The 16976-nt window shown below is 42.5% G+C and overlaps 1 protein-coding gene across 12 annotated transcripts in view; it reads left to right on the top strand.

Annotated features, from left to right (window-relative positions):
* Nucleotides 1-5756: 5756 nt before the first annotated feature.
* Nucleotides 5757-16976, top strand: part of LOC110506314 (protein kinase C and casein kinase II substrate protein 3) — a 29117-nt gene continuing 17897 nt past the window's right edge. For 2 of the 12 annotated variants that reach the window (XM_090221906.1, XM_021585842.3), the window contains exon 1: nt 5757-6016. Coding sequence is in view for 2 of the 12 variants with exons in the window: in XM_021585840.3 (XP_021441515.3) it covers nt 6590-6607 (18 nt within the window). In the remaining 10 variants the exon portion in view is untranslated. Of the gene's footprint in view, nt 6350-6428; nt 6608-10204; nt 10312-16976 lie in introns of those variants that run through there. The other 10 variants (XM_090221905.1, XM_021585841.3, XM_036963519.2 and 7 more) reach the window with 9 other exon arrangements.

Here is a 16976-nt window from a genome sequence, read left to right as displayed (position 1 = left end):
GGGGGGACACTCTTGACCCAAACTGCTACAGACCTATATCTATCCTACCCTGCCTTTCTAAGGTCTTCGAAAGCCAAGTCAACAAACAGATTACCGACCATTTAGAATCTCACCATACCTTCTCTGCTATGCAATCTGGTTTCAGAGCTGGTCATGGGTGCACTTCAGCCACGCTCAAGGTCCTAAACGATATCTTAACCGCCATCGATAAGAAACATTACTGTGCAGCCGTATTCATTGATCTGGCCAAGGCTTTCGACTCTGTCAATCACCACATCCTCATCGGCAGACTCGACAGCCTTGGTTTCTCAAATGATTGCCTCGCCTGGTTTACCAACTACTTCTCTGATAGAGTTCAGTGTGTCAAATCGGAGGGTCTGCTGTCCGGACCTCTGGCAGTCTCTATGGGGGTGCCACAGGGTTCAATTCTTGGACCGACTCTTATCTGTATACATCAATGATGTCGCTCTTGCTGCTGGTGAGTCTCTGATCCACCTCTACGCAGACGACACCATTCTTTATACTTCTGGCCCTTCTTTGGACACTGTGTTAACAACAGGCAAGCTCCAGGCAAGCTTCAATGCCATACAACTATCCTTCCGTGGCCTCCAATTGCTCTTAAATACAAGTAAAACTAAATGCATGCTCTTCAACCGATCGCTGCCTGCACCTGCCCGCCTGTCCAACATCACTACTCTGGACGGCTCTGACTTAGAATACGTGGACAACTACAAATACCTAGGTGTCTGGTTAGACTGTAAACTCTCCTTCCAGACCCATATCAAACATCTCCAATCCAAAGTTAAATCTAGAATTGGCTTCCTATTTCGCAACAAAGCATCCTTCACTCATGCTGCCAAACATACCCTTGTAAAACTGACCATCCTACCAATCCTCGACTTCGGCGATGTCATTTACAAAATAGCCTCCAATACCCTACTCAACAAATTGGATGCAGTCTATCACAGTGCAATCTGTTTTGTCACCAAAGTCCCATAAACTACCCACCATTGCGACCTGTTCGCTCTCGTTGGCTGGCCCTCGATTCATACTCGTCGCCAAACCCACTGGCTCCATGTCATCTACAAGACCCTGCTAGGGAAAGTCCCCCCTTATCTCAGCTCACTGGTCACCATAGCATCACCCACCTGTAGCACGCACTCCAGCAGGTATATCTCTCTGGTCACCCCCAAAACCAATTCTTTCTTTGGCCGCCTCTCCTTCCAGTTCTCTGCTGCCAATGACTGGAACGAACTACAAAAATCTCTGAAACTGGAAACACTTATCTCCCTCACTAGCTTTAAGCACCAACTGTCAGAGCAGCTCACAGATTACTGCACCTGTACATAGCCCACCTATAATTTAGCCCAAACAACTACCTCTTCCATACTGTATTTATTTTATTTATTTATTTATTTAGCTCCTTTGCACCCCATTATTTTTATTTCTACTATGCACATTCTTCCACTGCAAATCTACTATTCCAGTGTTTTACTTGCTATATTGTATTTACTTTGCCATCATGGCCTTTTTTTTTGCCTTTACCTCCCTTATCTTACCTCATTTGCTCACATTGTATATAGACTTGTTTATACTGTATTATTTATTGACTGTATGTTTGTTTTACTCCATGTGTAACTCTGTGTCGTTGTATGTGTCGAACTGCTTTGCTTTATCTTGGCCAGGTCGCAATTGTAAATGAGAACTTGTTCTCAACTTGCCTACCTGGTTAAATAAAGGTGAAATAAAAAATAAATACAAAATAAAGTCTTTGGTGTGCTTATCAATGCACAAGCAAATGTTTTTTTTTGCACAAGTGTTACTGTGTGTAAAGTTTAAAATGCATTCTGTCATTCTGTGTAATATGATGTGCATTTGTTTACACAAAATACATTTGATTAATAAAATATGGAATCAGTCATCTTCCTCAAATGAAGGGAATGATGAAACCTTTGCAAGCTAGAGGGAATCTGATATAATTAGTCCTCAATTTACAGCTCAGTCATTTCATTCAGGCTAAGTGGAGGTAGCCGTGAGTTAGCCTGTGGAGGGTTAGTTCTGAAGGATTCATTGCCATAGAAATTGACCTGGCTAAAAGGTGAGCCACTTTCAAATGACCGGTTATCCTGAATTTAACTCAGTTGACCAAAGTTACCTGCTTACTCCTCAAACCTACTTCGTAGGATACCCCTCTGCTCCAGGGCAGCATGATCCACCATCAAAGTACGGATGAAGCCTGAACTGGAATGTGAAGCGAACTGAAGCTAGTTAGCTTTAGATAACCTTGAGATCGATCTAGCTTCCTTCGTAGGATACCCCTCCGAATCTCCCATAATCACAGATAGAACAATAAGACAGATATTTCACCGGATGTATAAATGTGAAGCAGCCACTTGGTTTTTCCACTCACTACGGAGAGGAAGCCCACTGGCCAGCAGTGGGAGAAGGAAGGAGATGGATTTTGACCTACATTCTGTATGTTTTCTCATTGATTAAATATTTGATCTCAATGCAGTTTTTTGTTCCCAGAACTATAATCGGCTATGAACGGAGCGGACTAAGCTTTGTAGACTTTACCCTTTGCTAAAGTTGTAAAAAAAATGGGGTTGTTTAGGAGTGCAATGGTGAATTGAGTTATTGCACACGCACACTTCACAGAGTAGGCATTCTCTGACGGAAATATGAAAATGTATGCTAGAACGGGCCAATAGGATCTCACTAGCTCATGCTTGGCTCTGCCCACCTCCTTGCTTGTTCTGCCCACTATGACTCATTTGTTCCCATTGGAAACACAGGCTGTGTTCTATATCGGTTTAGTTATAAAAACATATTTGCCATAAGTGTTCAATTGGGTTAAGATCAGAGGATATTACAGAAAGATGGTTTAACAAATTCAAGATTTCCTGAAAATATCCGGATTGTCCTAACCATATTTCTTGGTTCCAGAACGGCTGCTTCTTAGCCTGAAGTATTTGGCTAAGCGAAGCACAGATTGGTTTTTCTGACAACTGACGCGTGCAGCAACAATCAAAAAGGCCTTCATATCGATGGCATCAAAAACAATAGATATGGAGTCAAAAGATAATTTCACCAATCTAGAACAAGAAACAATTGTAACAACATACTACAAAGAAGTTGACATTTGTTCCCAGAAAAATCATACATCCACTGCTGCAAAAGCCAGAGAGGGAGCCTGGCAGAAAATTGCAGACAGAATAAATGCGCAACTCATCATACCCGGTGCCAGAACAAATCAGTTGGATGGGGATTTGCTTTCCATAGGTGGACCCATTTTTTTCACGGGACCTCCTGTGCTTGCACGCATTTTTTAAAATGGTTGTAATAAACTCAGCAAAAAAAAAAAAGTCCTCTCACTGTCAACTGCGTTCATTTGTAAATATGTAAATATTTGTTTGATCATAACAAGGTTCAACAACTGAGACATAAACTGAACAAGTTCCACAGACATGTGACTAACAGAAATGGAATAATGTGTCCCTGAACAAAGGGGGGGTCAAAATCAAAAGTAACAGTCAGTAACTGGTGTGGCCACTAGCTGCATTAAGTACTGCAGTGCATCTCCTCCTCATGGACTGCACCAGATTTGCCAATTCTTACTGTGAGATGTTACCCCACTCTTCCACCAAGGCACCTGCAAGTTCCCGGACATTTCTGGGGGGAATGGCCTTAGCCCTCACACTTCGATCCAACAGGTCCCAGACGTGCTCAATGGGATTGAGATCCGGGCTCTTCACTGGCCATTGCAGAACACTGACATTCCTGTCTTGCAGGAAATCACGCACAGAACGAGCAGTATGGCTGGTGGCATTGTCATGCTGGAGGGTCATGTCAGGATGAGCCTGCAGGAAGGGTACCACATGAGGGAGGAGGATGTCTTCCCTGTAACGCACTGCGTTGAGATTGCCTGATGCTGTGACACACCGTTCCAGACCATGACGGACCCTCCACCTCCAAATCGATCCCGCTCCAGAGTACAGGCCTCGGTGTAATGCTCATTCCTTCGACGATAAACGTGAATCCGACAATCACCCCTGGTGAGGCAAAAACCGCAGGTTTTGAAGAGCACTTTTTGCCAGTCCTGTCTGATCCAGCGACGGTGGGTTTGTGACCATAGGCGATGTTGTTGCCGGTGATGTAAGGCAGGTCCTCACCAGACAACAGGCCTACAAGCCCTCAGTCCAGCCTCTCTCAGCCTATTGCGGACAGTCTGAACACTGATGGAGGGATTGTGTGTTCCTGGTGTAACTCAAGCAGTTGTTGTTGCCATCCTGTACCTGTCTCGTAGGTGTGATGTTCGGTTGTACCGATCCTGCGCAGGTGTTGTTACACGTGGTCTGCTACTGCAAGGACGATCAGCTATCCATACTGTCTCGCTCTAGCGCTGTCTTAGGCATCTCACAGTACGGACATTGCAATGTATTGCCCTGGCCACATCTGCAGTCCTCATTCCTCCTTGCAGCATGCCTAATGCACATTCACGCAGATGAGCAGGGACCCTGGGCATCTTTCTTTTGGTGTTTTTCAGAGCCAGTACTCTTAGTGTCCTAAGTTTTCACAACTGTGACCTTAATTGCCTACCGTCTGTAAGCTTTTCGTGTCTTAACGACCGTTCAGCAGGTGCATGTTCATTAATTGTTTATGGTTCATTGAACAAGCACGGGAAACAGTGTTAAAACCCTTTACAATGAATATCTGTGAAGTTAAAATTGCAGTGATAAAATGCAATTGTGTTCGTTGTCAGTAGCTTATACCTGCTTATACCTGTGTAATGATCATGCTGTTTAATCTGCTTCTTGATATGCCACACCTGTCAATTGGATGGATTATCTTGGCAAAGGAGAAATGCTCACTAGCAGGAATGTAAACAAATTTGTGCACAGCATTTGATAGAAATAACTTTTTGTGCATATGGAACATTTCTGGGATCTTTTATTTCAGTTCATGAAACATGGGACCAACACTTTACATGTTGCGTTTATATTTTTGTTCAGTATTAAAAATAAACATAATGGGGGGGGGGGGGGGGGGGGTGATGTGTTCCAGGGAACATCACAAAACAGTCCAGCTTTCTTCTCATAGAACAACTCCTGTTGTGGTTTCCTCTTTTTATTCATTAGGCTACAGTTGCTCGGGGTCCTTGAAAGTCCACTCAACCATGTGTCTCTCCTATAACTTCTCAGATCCATTTGATATAAGTTATTATTTCTGAGAAGTTATATGAGAGATACATGGTTGATTGTGCCTTTAATGTCCTCCGGCAACTGTGAGCTATAGTAGGTCAACTGGTGAGCAGATCTGTCAGATTGAGAGGTGTGTGAGTGGTGTTTCCAGAATAGTCTCTCTGCTCTAACAGTATCACTACAGCCAAAGATCTGCATGTCATACCGTAATGACTCCTCAAGGTCCCTCAGGGTGAATTATGTCAGAAGAGAAGAACATACTACAGCACTCTTCAGCAGATTTCCAAAAGATTGTGGTCAAATAATAGTTCTACTGTATGTAGCGTACAGTTTAGGTCAATATCATTCATTTGTTTTTCCTCCAACCTCAAATCATCTCACACTATTTGCTGTGGTCTGTTGAAGATTAGGCTACTTTCAACAGACACCAGACAAAATACTAATATTGTGTGATTCACCTGATGACCTAGAGATGGTGCTGTTCACAAGTAATTGAATAAGGTAGTTGACCAAGCAACAAGTGTTTGGCATAAATCAATAAAATATATTGATTCCACGGACACTTATGTTATGTCAAGTAGACTTGTAGCCTATGTGTTGAGTGACAATTAATGAAAAAGGTTTGATTCACATGGCCTGACAATAATTGTCACTGTGAGCTGTTGACTCATCTCTAGTCAGTAAAGGGTTAACGCATGTAATTGGATGAATGGATATTGTGGTCCGCCACCGCTTCTAATTACACAGCTTGGAGACCTCTCCAGAACATCCTGGAGGATTGGCTTTGTATCTACATACCCGCCGGATAGCACAAGGTTTGGGGCTTATGTTGTACTGTTTCTAACTAAAGTACATTTAACCAATTTACCGCCGATGATATTAGGCCTACCTCGTGAATTTGAAGGGGGCAGGAAATCGAATAATAATAACTTCGTTGCAATGGCAGAGTGGTATCTACGATGGCCTTCGCTTTCTTCGGGAAAGTTCTCGAGCGAAATTGTTGATGCACTCTCGGTTATGAAGAGAATAATACTGTTTGCGTCTCTCGCCAATTTGGTTTGATCAAGTGGTTGCTTTTGGGGAATTTTCGCTCCGGAGTTGGTGAGCTTCTCCAGCGCCGAGTGACTAAGGATTTGAAGCTGCAACAGGTAGGTCGCAAACTGGATGGAAACAAAGTAAACACGTTCTATTCTATTATGGTCGCCGGATGGTTACAGTTTTGTTACGATTCGACTCGTGTTTGCGTTTGTTCCATTTGTTGCCTTGAACAGGCGTTAACGTTATGTCGATAATGACCTATAATGACCTATCACACAGGCTAGGCTAAACCATAGGCGTAACTACGACTCCATGAATGTAAGATCAAACATGCATCGTGAATCGTGTTGATGGGTGACTATCTCATGGTACGTTATTACATTGTTTGGATTAACATGTGATTTTTAAATAGTCTTCTATGTGTATTTGGGGGGGCAAGGCTATGGAACAATCCATTTATCCTTGGGCTACTGTAGTCTACACTCCTCTTCAATGGATATCAACTATTATGCTACTGCTATTCGACAGCAAGCTATGTTGGCAAACATTCAAGATTTGACGGGTTGTGTATGAAATTGAGATTAATAAACGCTGTGTAGGCCAACTGACAAAGCATTTGCTTAATCTTTTTCAATAGATCAACAATATGGCTATTCGTTGTATTGTTGAGCAGAACTGCCAATATCCATAGGCTAAGTTACACAGGATAAGTTGAGGAACCTCCCATTGGATATGCATTTCTCTGTTGCAATATGAGAACAACCCCACCCTTTTTAAAAGCAAGTGTAATTTCATAAAAATATAGATTTGAGCCGTTTATAAGCACGACCCCTGATATGCCTGATACCAGCATACTTTGACTAAGCATGAAATTCGGTACAGAATATTTTAGAGTATGGCTAGTCTGATACTTGTGCTTGTTATTATTAAGCAAAACAGCTTTCTTTATCCAACAGAATTGGATTTTATTCTGGTCTCATGTATTGCTGTGTAGCCTATGTTTATCCTGGGACCTCAGCCATTCTTTGGGAACACTGGCCTGGGCATGGTACACCATGTTAATGTATGACACATCACCTTGAGACAATGCCTTTGCCTAACTTTAAGGCACACTGCATTAGACCTTGTGCGTGTGTATAATGTAGCCTGTTGTGGTCTCACACTTGCTGCCAAGCTTTCTCATTGCTTAAATAACCCTTCCTGCTGTTCTATCTTGAGCTGGCATTGAGAATTTCCTGCGCCATGAGAACTGTGGTTTAGAAATGAGAGATTCGGGCCATCTGCAAGTAGCTAAAATAAGGCTGAATCGACTTTTCCTTTGGCTTGTTTTGTGTAGGCCAGTACTAACTGTACTTAAAAAAAATATATATATATAACTGGGCAAGTCAGTTAAGAACAAATTCTTATTTACAATGACGGCCTACCCCTGCCAAACCCTGGGCGACGCTGGGCCAATTGTGCACCACCCTATTGGACTCCCAATCCCGGCTGGTTGTGATACAGCCTGGAATCAAACCAGGTTCTGTAGTGACGCCTCTAGCACTGAGATGCAAAGCCTTACACGGAACCCAAACTAGCTGCGCACGCGCCATCGTGCATACATTTATTTGAATTATTTTACCTAAAATGCACAAGGTCCTCTACTCACCAATTAATCCAAACAAAACGGTCAACCAAATTGTTTCCAGTCATCTCTCCTCCTTCCAGGATTTTTCTTCTCTTGACTTTATATTGTGATTGGCAACTTTCATAATTAGGTGCATTTCTGCCAGTGACCTTGTTCGTCTTTCAGTCAACCACATGGGTATAACCAATGAGGAGATGGCACGTGGGTTCCTGCTTCGATAAAATAAATGAGGAGATGGGAGAGGCAGGACTTGCAGCACAATCTGCGTCAGAAATAGAACTGACTTCTATTTTAGCCCTTGACAACATAGACGATCATTGGTGCAATAATTGAATAATATAGACTTCGGAATTTATTTCGCAACGCACGCAACGAGAGTATTGTAGTCAGCCTGTTAGGCCACTCGGGAGCCGCTGTCCGTTGACATTGCTTCTAACTCCTTCCTACATTAGATTATTCCCGCTTACAATCCTTGAAACTAAAGTACAGAGATATTCAAAGCCAGTTGTTGAGGGCGTCTACTACTGGTTTTCATTTTTTCATTGTTGTCGCAAACTGTTTTGATTACTGACACCTCAGATTTTAGCACAGAGCAGATGACTATGCTGCTTTTTGTATTTTTTATTCCTTTGTTCTAAGTAGTTATTGGACATTGGTTGTGGAACAAACATGTCTTTGTTTCACATTACCAACACTGGGATTTGAGACTCACTTGTCCCTCTAGGGTAGGGTACATGGAGCTGTGCTGTGGCCAAACAGTGGATCCTTTTACTGGGGTAAGTGCTCCATGGAAGATTTGCAGCAGTGCAAACCATTGGGCTTGAACTCGGGATGTCTCACTAGAATTGAAGTGGCATTTTAGTTATATTCTTGCGTGTGCAACTGACCAGCCACTATTATTTAATCTTTCAAACAATTAATCTAATAAGAGTATGAGATTTACCTCAGGAACTGTATACACAACATTCATTTGTAAACATTCCTGTATCAGTTGGTGACAGTGGAGAACACTTTGCACCACTGTCCTATCCACAGGGTTTTCCAAAAATGGTGCCACCTGCGTTCAGTGTTTTTGGTTGTCTACACCTGACACTTACATGCGTCTTCTGCTATCAGAATTCAAAGATCACATTGAAAAGACTGTCTAGATGCACAATTCGCTTTGTGGTCTGATTGTATTCAGATCTGGCTGACCACTTCAGGAGTTGGTCTGGGATACATTGTTTGCGGATTTTTCCTCAGTCTGGACGGAATCAGGCTACCGAAAGCGGGCGACGTCATCAGCACTCCTCCCACAAGTCTCCAGAAAACTCAAGTTTTGGGACCGAGATACCTTTCGTTCCGTATTTTGCAGAAATACATTCCTAGCTTATGAGGGATGTGTTTGCTGGCCTTATGCTATTCGACTTGCTAATATTTAGAAAAACATATTTTTGGGGGGGCCAGAGTTATACTAACCCGTTTGCGATCCCTTTTAGCGTTGCTTGCTGGCTAGCTACAGAGGTTAGGGAAAGGGGGATACTTAGTCAGTTGTCCAATTGAATGTATTCAACTGAAATGTGTCTTGCGCATATAACCCAACCCCTCTGAATCAGAGGTTAGCTGGCTATTTAGCTACAGTAGTTACTACTGCCATCAGTTATTAAAGTAATTTGTTGAAATTGAATGTTTAGTGTTCACGTGTATTTGTTTGATTTTACAACTGCAAAGGATAATATTTGTTATTAAATTTAAGATTATTCGCTTAAGTTAAAAAATACATTTAAAAAAAAAGACTATTATTCAATAAATTCTCGTTCGTGTAACTTCTCACCTCTGGTAAGTTGCAGGTGCATTCAAGGTAAAAGTAGCCATTTGACCAGTTTATTTTTAAAAAGGGGACCCACCTTCTGCTCCATTTTAAAGTGCAAGGGTGCCAATATATTTGACTTCATCTGTAAGTAACCTTGTCTAAGCCCCCCCCCCCCCCCCCCCCCCCCCCCCCCCCCCCCCCAGCCCAGAGTTGGTAACTTAACCTTGGGGCTGAAGTTCCAACATTTCTATGGTGTTCAAATGGATTCCTTCTCTTTATTTGATTCTTAGCAGGTTATTTTAGTTGTGTTCATGACCTTCCATAGTTTGAGGGTCTCTTCCAAGACCACCACACTGTGTCGTTTTCCAGCACACCCATGACTGGTTATCCAATACGTCTGTGTGTGGCATTTCACTCTCTAATTCAGAATCTGCCACCTTTTGGAGCCAGGACTCATTATAACCATCTGACTGCCAGCCTCAGTCATACTCTGACTGTGAGTGGTTCTCCTCCACTGCTCATGCTGTGCTCCTCCATACTCCATTTCTCCCTGTCACACACTTCCTCTTTCTTCCAGTACCACAGAGAAAGCAGAGTTCCTCGACAGGGACCTCATCTTTGACCTCATCCCATCTCATTTAAGTTAATCTTGGGTAAGTCCTCTTTGGGTTCCACTCCTATGCAATTTGTGGATAATACATTTTTATGTTAATTTTTTGTTGTTGCTCTGACTGAATCTTTGGATTGGGTAGTTTGTCTGACCGTTGGGGATATTGCTATGAGCTTTCTGTCGTCATCTCCCACAGTCTTCCTCTCTACCATACTATAGGTCGATTTTAATAATGTTTTTTAAATGCTGATACCGATAATTGGAAGACCAAAAAAAGCCAATACCGGTTAATCGGCCCAATTTAAAAAAAAAATATATATATATATATATATATATATATATATTTTTTTTAAATTGGGCCGATTAACCGGTATTGGCTTTTTATTATATATATATATATATTTGTAATAATGACAGTTACAACAATACTGAAAGAACTCTTTTATTTGAACATAATATAATACATAAAATCTATTTAGTCTCCAATAAATAATGAAACATGTTCAATTTGGTTTAAATAATGTAAAAACAAAGTGTTGGAGAAGTAAAAGTGCAATATGTGCTATGTAAGAAAGCTAACGTTTCAGTTCCTTGCTCAGAACATGAGAACATATGAAAGCTGGTGGTTGCTTTTAACATGAGTCTTTCAATATTCCCAGTTAATAGTTTTAGGTTGTAGGTACTATAGGAATTATAGGGCTATTTCTCTCTATACCATTTTGTATTTCATATACCTTTAACTATTGGATGTTCTTATAGGCACTTTAGTATTGCCAGTCTAATCTCGATAGGCTAGAAGTCATAAACAGCGCTGTGCTTCAAGCATTGCGAAGAGCTACTGGCATATTATTTTATCTTTATTTAACTAGGCAAGTCAGTTAAGAACAAATTCTTATTTTCAATGACGGCCTAGGAAAGGTGGGTTAAATGCATGTTCAGGGGCAGAACGACAGATTTGTACCTTACCGATTGCTATGAGAACTTGAAATCGGCCTTAATTAATCGGTCGACATCTATACCATAATTCACATAAGAATGCCTGGCCTCCAATCTGAATATTAGAATGTGTGAAGTCTTTCACCGCAAAAAAAAGGTGTTACTCAGTCACTATCGATAGCGATCAATGATTCATATTATCTGGTGAGTTCTTGCATGCCATACATTTTAATGCTGCAGCACTAGTGTTTGTTTTGCTGGGTAGCAACGCAACTGTTTGCTTTGGTTTGTGAAATTCTGTGGGAGTATCACCTTGTGTTCAGTGCACGCCTGCTCTATATTTAGGTGTTGGACAGTGGATAGTATTCGGACCCCTTTTCCACATTTTGTTATGTTACAGGTGTTGTGTCTTTGGCATTATTATTTTTTTTTAAAATTTTATTTCACCTTTATTTAACCAGGTAGGCTAGTTGAGAACAAGTTCTCATTTGCAACTGCGACCTGGCCAAGATAAGGCATAGCAGTGTGAACAGACAACACAGAGTTACACATGGAGTAAACAATTAACAAGTCAATAACACAGTAGAAAAAAAGGGGAGTCTATATACATTGTGTGCAAAAGGCATGAGAAGGTAGGTGAATAATTACAATTATGCAGATTAACACTGGAGTGATAAATGATCAGATGGTTATGTACAGGTAGAGATATTGGTGTGCAAAAGAGCAGAAAAATAAATAAATAAAAACAGTATGCGGATGAGGTAGGTGAAAATGGGTGTGCTATTTACCTATAGACTATGTACAGCTGCAGCGATCGGTTAGCTGCTCAGATAGCAGATGTTTGAAGTTGGTGAGGGAGATAAAAGTCTCCAACTTCAGCGATTTTTGCAATTCGTTCCAGTCACAGGCAGCAGAGAACTGGAACGAAAGGCGGCCAAATGAGGTGTTGGCTTTAGGGATGATCAGTGAGATACACCTGCTGGAGCGCATGCTACGGATGGGTGTTGCCATCGTAACCAGTGAACTGAGATAAGGCGGAGCTTTACCTAGCATGGACTTGTAGATGACCTGGAGCCAGTGGGTCTGGCGACGAATATGTAGCGAGGGCCAGCCGACTAGAGCATACAAGTCGCAGTGGTGGGTGGTATAAGGTGCTTTAGTGACAAAACGGATGGCACTGTGATAAACTGCATCCAGTTTGCTGAGTAGAGTGTTGGAAGCAATTTTGTAGATGACATTGTCGAGGATCGGTAGGACAGTCAGTTTTACTAGGGTAAGTTTGGCGGCGTGAGTGAAGGAGGCTTTGTTGCAGAATAGAAAGCCGACTCTAGATTTGATTTTAGATTGGAGATGTTTGATATGGGTCTGGAAGGAGAGTTTAGAGTCTAGCCAGACACCTAGGTACTTATAGATGTCCACATATTCAAGGTCGGAACCATCCAGGGTGGTGATGCTGGTCAGGCGTGCAGGTGCAGGCAGCGAACGGTTGAAAAGCATGCATTTGGTTTTACTAGCGTTTAAGAGCAGTTGGAGGCCACGGAAGGAGTGCTGTATGGCATTGAAGCTCGTTTGGAGGTTAGATAGCACAGTGTCCAAGGACGGGCCGGAAGTATATAGAATGGTGTCGTCTGCGTAGAGGTGGATCAGGGAATCGCCCGCAGCATGAGAAACATCATTGATATATACAGAGAAAAGAGTCGGCCCGAGAATTGAACCCTGTGGCACCCCTATAGAGACTGCCAGAGGACCGGACAATATGCCCTCCGATTTGACACACTGAACTCTGTCTGCATATTAAAGTGTGTACTGTTTATCAAATCAATTCTCTGTAATAATATTTACGTGATTACACTAATCATGGAAATGTAATTAACTAGGAAGTCTGGGCAACCTTGAAAACCTTCAGATTACAAAGTTATAATTTTCCTAATAAGTCTTCAGATATTAGTCAATTAGTCATCTAATTAATGAATTATTCTTTACCTCACGTTAGTCTCGTTCCAAATGTCGTAAATTGTTGTTTATCTGCACGAACACAGCCTTTACTATGAATTATCCATACACCAATTGTCTTAATTATTTATTTACTAACTAAATAATCACAGAAATGCATAAACAAACACAGTAGTTATGGTTACAAGGAAATGATAGGGGTGGTTCCCTTGTGGGCTAAGCCGATATGACTGCTTGGTGGACAAAGGGAAGTGGGTGGGAAAGACAAAAGGAGTCACTTCTCAGTTGATAATTTAAATTAATTGAAATGCTAGTTCTTTACACATGAATGCTCAATCATTTGGGAATAATTGCATTCAATATATATTTACGCCCAGTGTGTCGTTGTGATCTCTGTTGGAATCATCAGTCCTTCTGTTGGAGAGTCAGTTTATTCTCTCTCTCTCTCTCTCTCTCTGTCTGTGTTTCCCTGAAGAGCAAAGTCTTTTGTGGTTAGAATGGATACTTCAGAGTACCATTCAGATATGTTTGGGTTTGCTTAGTCTTGGTACTCAAACCTGTGCCACCTCAGCTTACACAGAGGTTTGCGTGGTCTGTAGAGGATTTCCTCAGGAGGAGTTTATTTGTAGAATACAATTCTTTCACAAGGAAGGTTTAACATTACATTATTTCAGTTTCATCTTTACTCATTCATTTTATACAAGAATTGGATTCAAATCCCATATTTAATAAATGTACATATTCAGAGAGACAGTTGTGTTTCCTGTCCTCTCTTGAGGTCACCAAATGAAACACACTCGTCATACCCGTCCCTTAAGTGTCCACGGACCATGTCCACTGACCATTCCCACCTTCTCACAAGTGGGCTTTTTTTAAATTTTATTTTTTTTAAATTTATTACCCCTTTTTCTCCCCAATTTCGTGGTATCCAATTGTTGTAGTAGCTACTATCTTGTCTCATCGCTACAACTCCCGTACGGGCTCGAGAGCCGAAGGCTGAATGTCATGCGTCCTCCGATACACAACCCAACCAGCCGTACTGCTTCTTAACACAGCGCGCATCCAACCCGGAAGCCAGCGCACCAATGTGTCGGAGGCTACACCGTGCACCTGGCAACCTTGGCTAGCGCGCACTGCGCCCGGCCTGCCACAGGAGTCGCTGGTGCGCGATGAGACAAGGAGATCCCTACCGACCAATCCCTCCCTAACCCGGACGACGCTAGGCCAATTGTGCGTTGCCCCACGGACCTCCCGGTCGCGACAAGTGGGCATTTTGTACCAAATTCCCATTTTGGGGATTTAGGAGTTTGCCATGAGAAATCCTATCTCTCTGTGTCTCTTTCTGCATGGCCAGGGGGGAGAGTCTCCTCCAGGAATTTACAACCTGAGAACAGAACCTGCGTGTCGGAGAGAGAGGTGGATGCCACGATCTATACCCAGAAAGAGCCACATTACACAGCCTTGTTCTAAAATGTATTAAATAACACATTTTCCTCACATACCCCGTAATGACAAAGCGGAACGTTTTTTTTTTGTGTGTGTAACAATTTTGCTAATTTATAAAAAATTACCTTATTTACATAAGTATTCAGACACTTTGCTATGAGACTTGAAATTGAGCTCAGGTGCATCCGGTTTCCGTTGATCATCCTTGATGTTTCTACAACTTTTTTGGAGTCCACCTGTGGTAAATTCAATCGCTTGGACTTGATTTGGAAAGGCACACACCTGTCTATATAAAGTCACACAGTTGACAGTGCCTGTCATAGCAAAAGCCAAGCCATGAGGTCGAAGGTGTGGTCCGTAGAGCTCGGAGACAGGATTGTGTTGAGGCATTGAAGGTCCTCAAGAACACAGTGGCCTCCATTCTTAAATGGAAGAAGTTTGGAACCACCAAGACTCTTTCTAGAGCTGGCTGCCTGGCCAAACTGAGCAATCGGGGGAGAAGGGCCTTGGTTAGGGAGTTGACCAAGAACCCGATGGTCAATAAGGCAGAGCTCCTCTTGAATTGGGAGAACCTTCCAGAAGGACAACCATCTCTGCAGCACTCCACCAATCAGGCCTTTGGTAGAGTGACTAGACGGAAGCCACTCCTCAGTAAAAGGCACATGACATCCCGCTTTGTTTGCCAAATGGCACCTAAAGAACCCGAGATTCTCTGGTCTAATGAAACAAAGATTGATTCAGGCTTTGGCAAGAATGCCAAGTGTCACGTCTGGAGACCTGGCACTATCCCTACTGTGAGCATGATGCTGTTGGGATGTTTTTCAGTGGCAGGGACTGGGAGACTAGTCAGGATCGAGGCAAAGCTGAACGGAGCAAAGTACAGAGATCCTTGATGAAAACCTGCTCCAGAACATTCAGGACCTCAGACTGGGGGGACGCTTCACCTTACAACAGGACAATGACCCTAAGCGCACAGCCAAGGCAACCCAGAAGTGGCTTTGGGACAAGTCTGAATGTCCTTGAGTGGCCCAGCCAGGGGCCGGATTTGACCCCCGATTGAACATCTGTGGAGAGACCTGAAGATAGCTGTGCAGCAATGCTCCTCATCGCTGCCAAATGTACATTTATAAAGTACCGAGTAAAGGGTCTGCATACTTATGTAAATAAGATGTATATTTTTTATAAACGTCAAATATGATTTATTTGCTTTAGTCATTATGGGGTATTGTGTGTAGATTGAGGGGGGGGGGGTGTATTTAATACATTTTAGAATAAGGCTATAACGTAATGTGGAAAAGTCAAGGTGTCTGAATACTTTCTGACTGCACTGTGTTGCAGAAATCCAACAAGGAAATTATTTGCAGAACATTCTATGCTTGCTCAGACTTTTGAACAGCATTTTCAGTAAAAATAAGAGTTGCACATGCTGCTCGTATACATTTAATCAGATTGACTACAAGTTTCCAGTGTGGTTTATGAGCTCTTGGCTTCTTGTTAATCTGACCCAATTTTGGAAGGAAACACAAGCCTGTGTTCATTCTCTTACTCTGTCAGCATGGGTAACATTCCAAGAAGAGACATTTTCAGTACTCTACAAATACAATAGAACTTAATCTCTCCAGGTAGTGTTTCTAAGCAATGTAAGTAAACCAGTTCCACATGGTAGGTGTTCTCAGTCACATCTAAGGGGGAGGGGTGAAAGCACCCATAATGGGTTCTGAATGTGCTGCCATTTGGGATCCAGTTTACCTCTGTTCACTCCACTGCCTACTTGCCCACAAATACTTGTTTCCAGCTTTGACTTGAGACGACTAGTGCCCTTTTCCATGAAGGGTTCAGCAGTGTTCGACCCAAATCCCTCTGTTAAACAGGACCTGTTGTCTTCTGTCAGCCATGCCCCCCGCTGAGGATTTAATCTCCCAGAGATTTAAACAAATTCCAGTTCTGCTAAGTGATCAGGATGAACTGAGCATACTGCCTAAACAAGGTTGGTGACCGGTGGAACGTAAACATCCTCTGACACAGGGATGTTGTCCAAATGAAAGCCTGCAGCACATTTTTATTTAACTAGGCAAGTCAGTTAAGAACAAATTCTTATTTACAATGACGGCCAAACCTGGACGATGCTGGGCCAACTGTGCGCCGCCCTATGGGACTCTCTATCGAGTCCGGATGTGATACAGCCTGGATTCGAACCAGGGACTGTAGTGACTCCTCTAGCACTGCAGTGCCTTAAACCACTGCATCACTCGGGAGCACATGGTCTGTTGCTTACAGGGCCTGTGTGGAAGTTTGTTGCTCAGTTATGTTCCTTCAAGTGTCAGGGGTCTTCCTTAATGCTTGTCATATACTTTGTTTTCCGCAGCATTTAGG

The sequence above is a fragment of the Oncorhynchus mykiss genome, chromosome 26, assembly GCF_057628025.1.
Source record: "Oncorhynchus mykiss isolate SJ-2025 chromosome 26, ASM5762802v1, whole genome shotgun sequence".
NCBI classification, from domain to species: Eukaryota; Metazoa; Chordata; class Actinopteri; order Salmoniformes; family Salmonidae; genus Oncorhynchus; species Oncorhynchus mykiss.
This window is presented reverse-complemented; position numbering and strand designations above follow the sequence as displayed.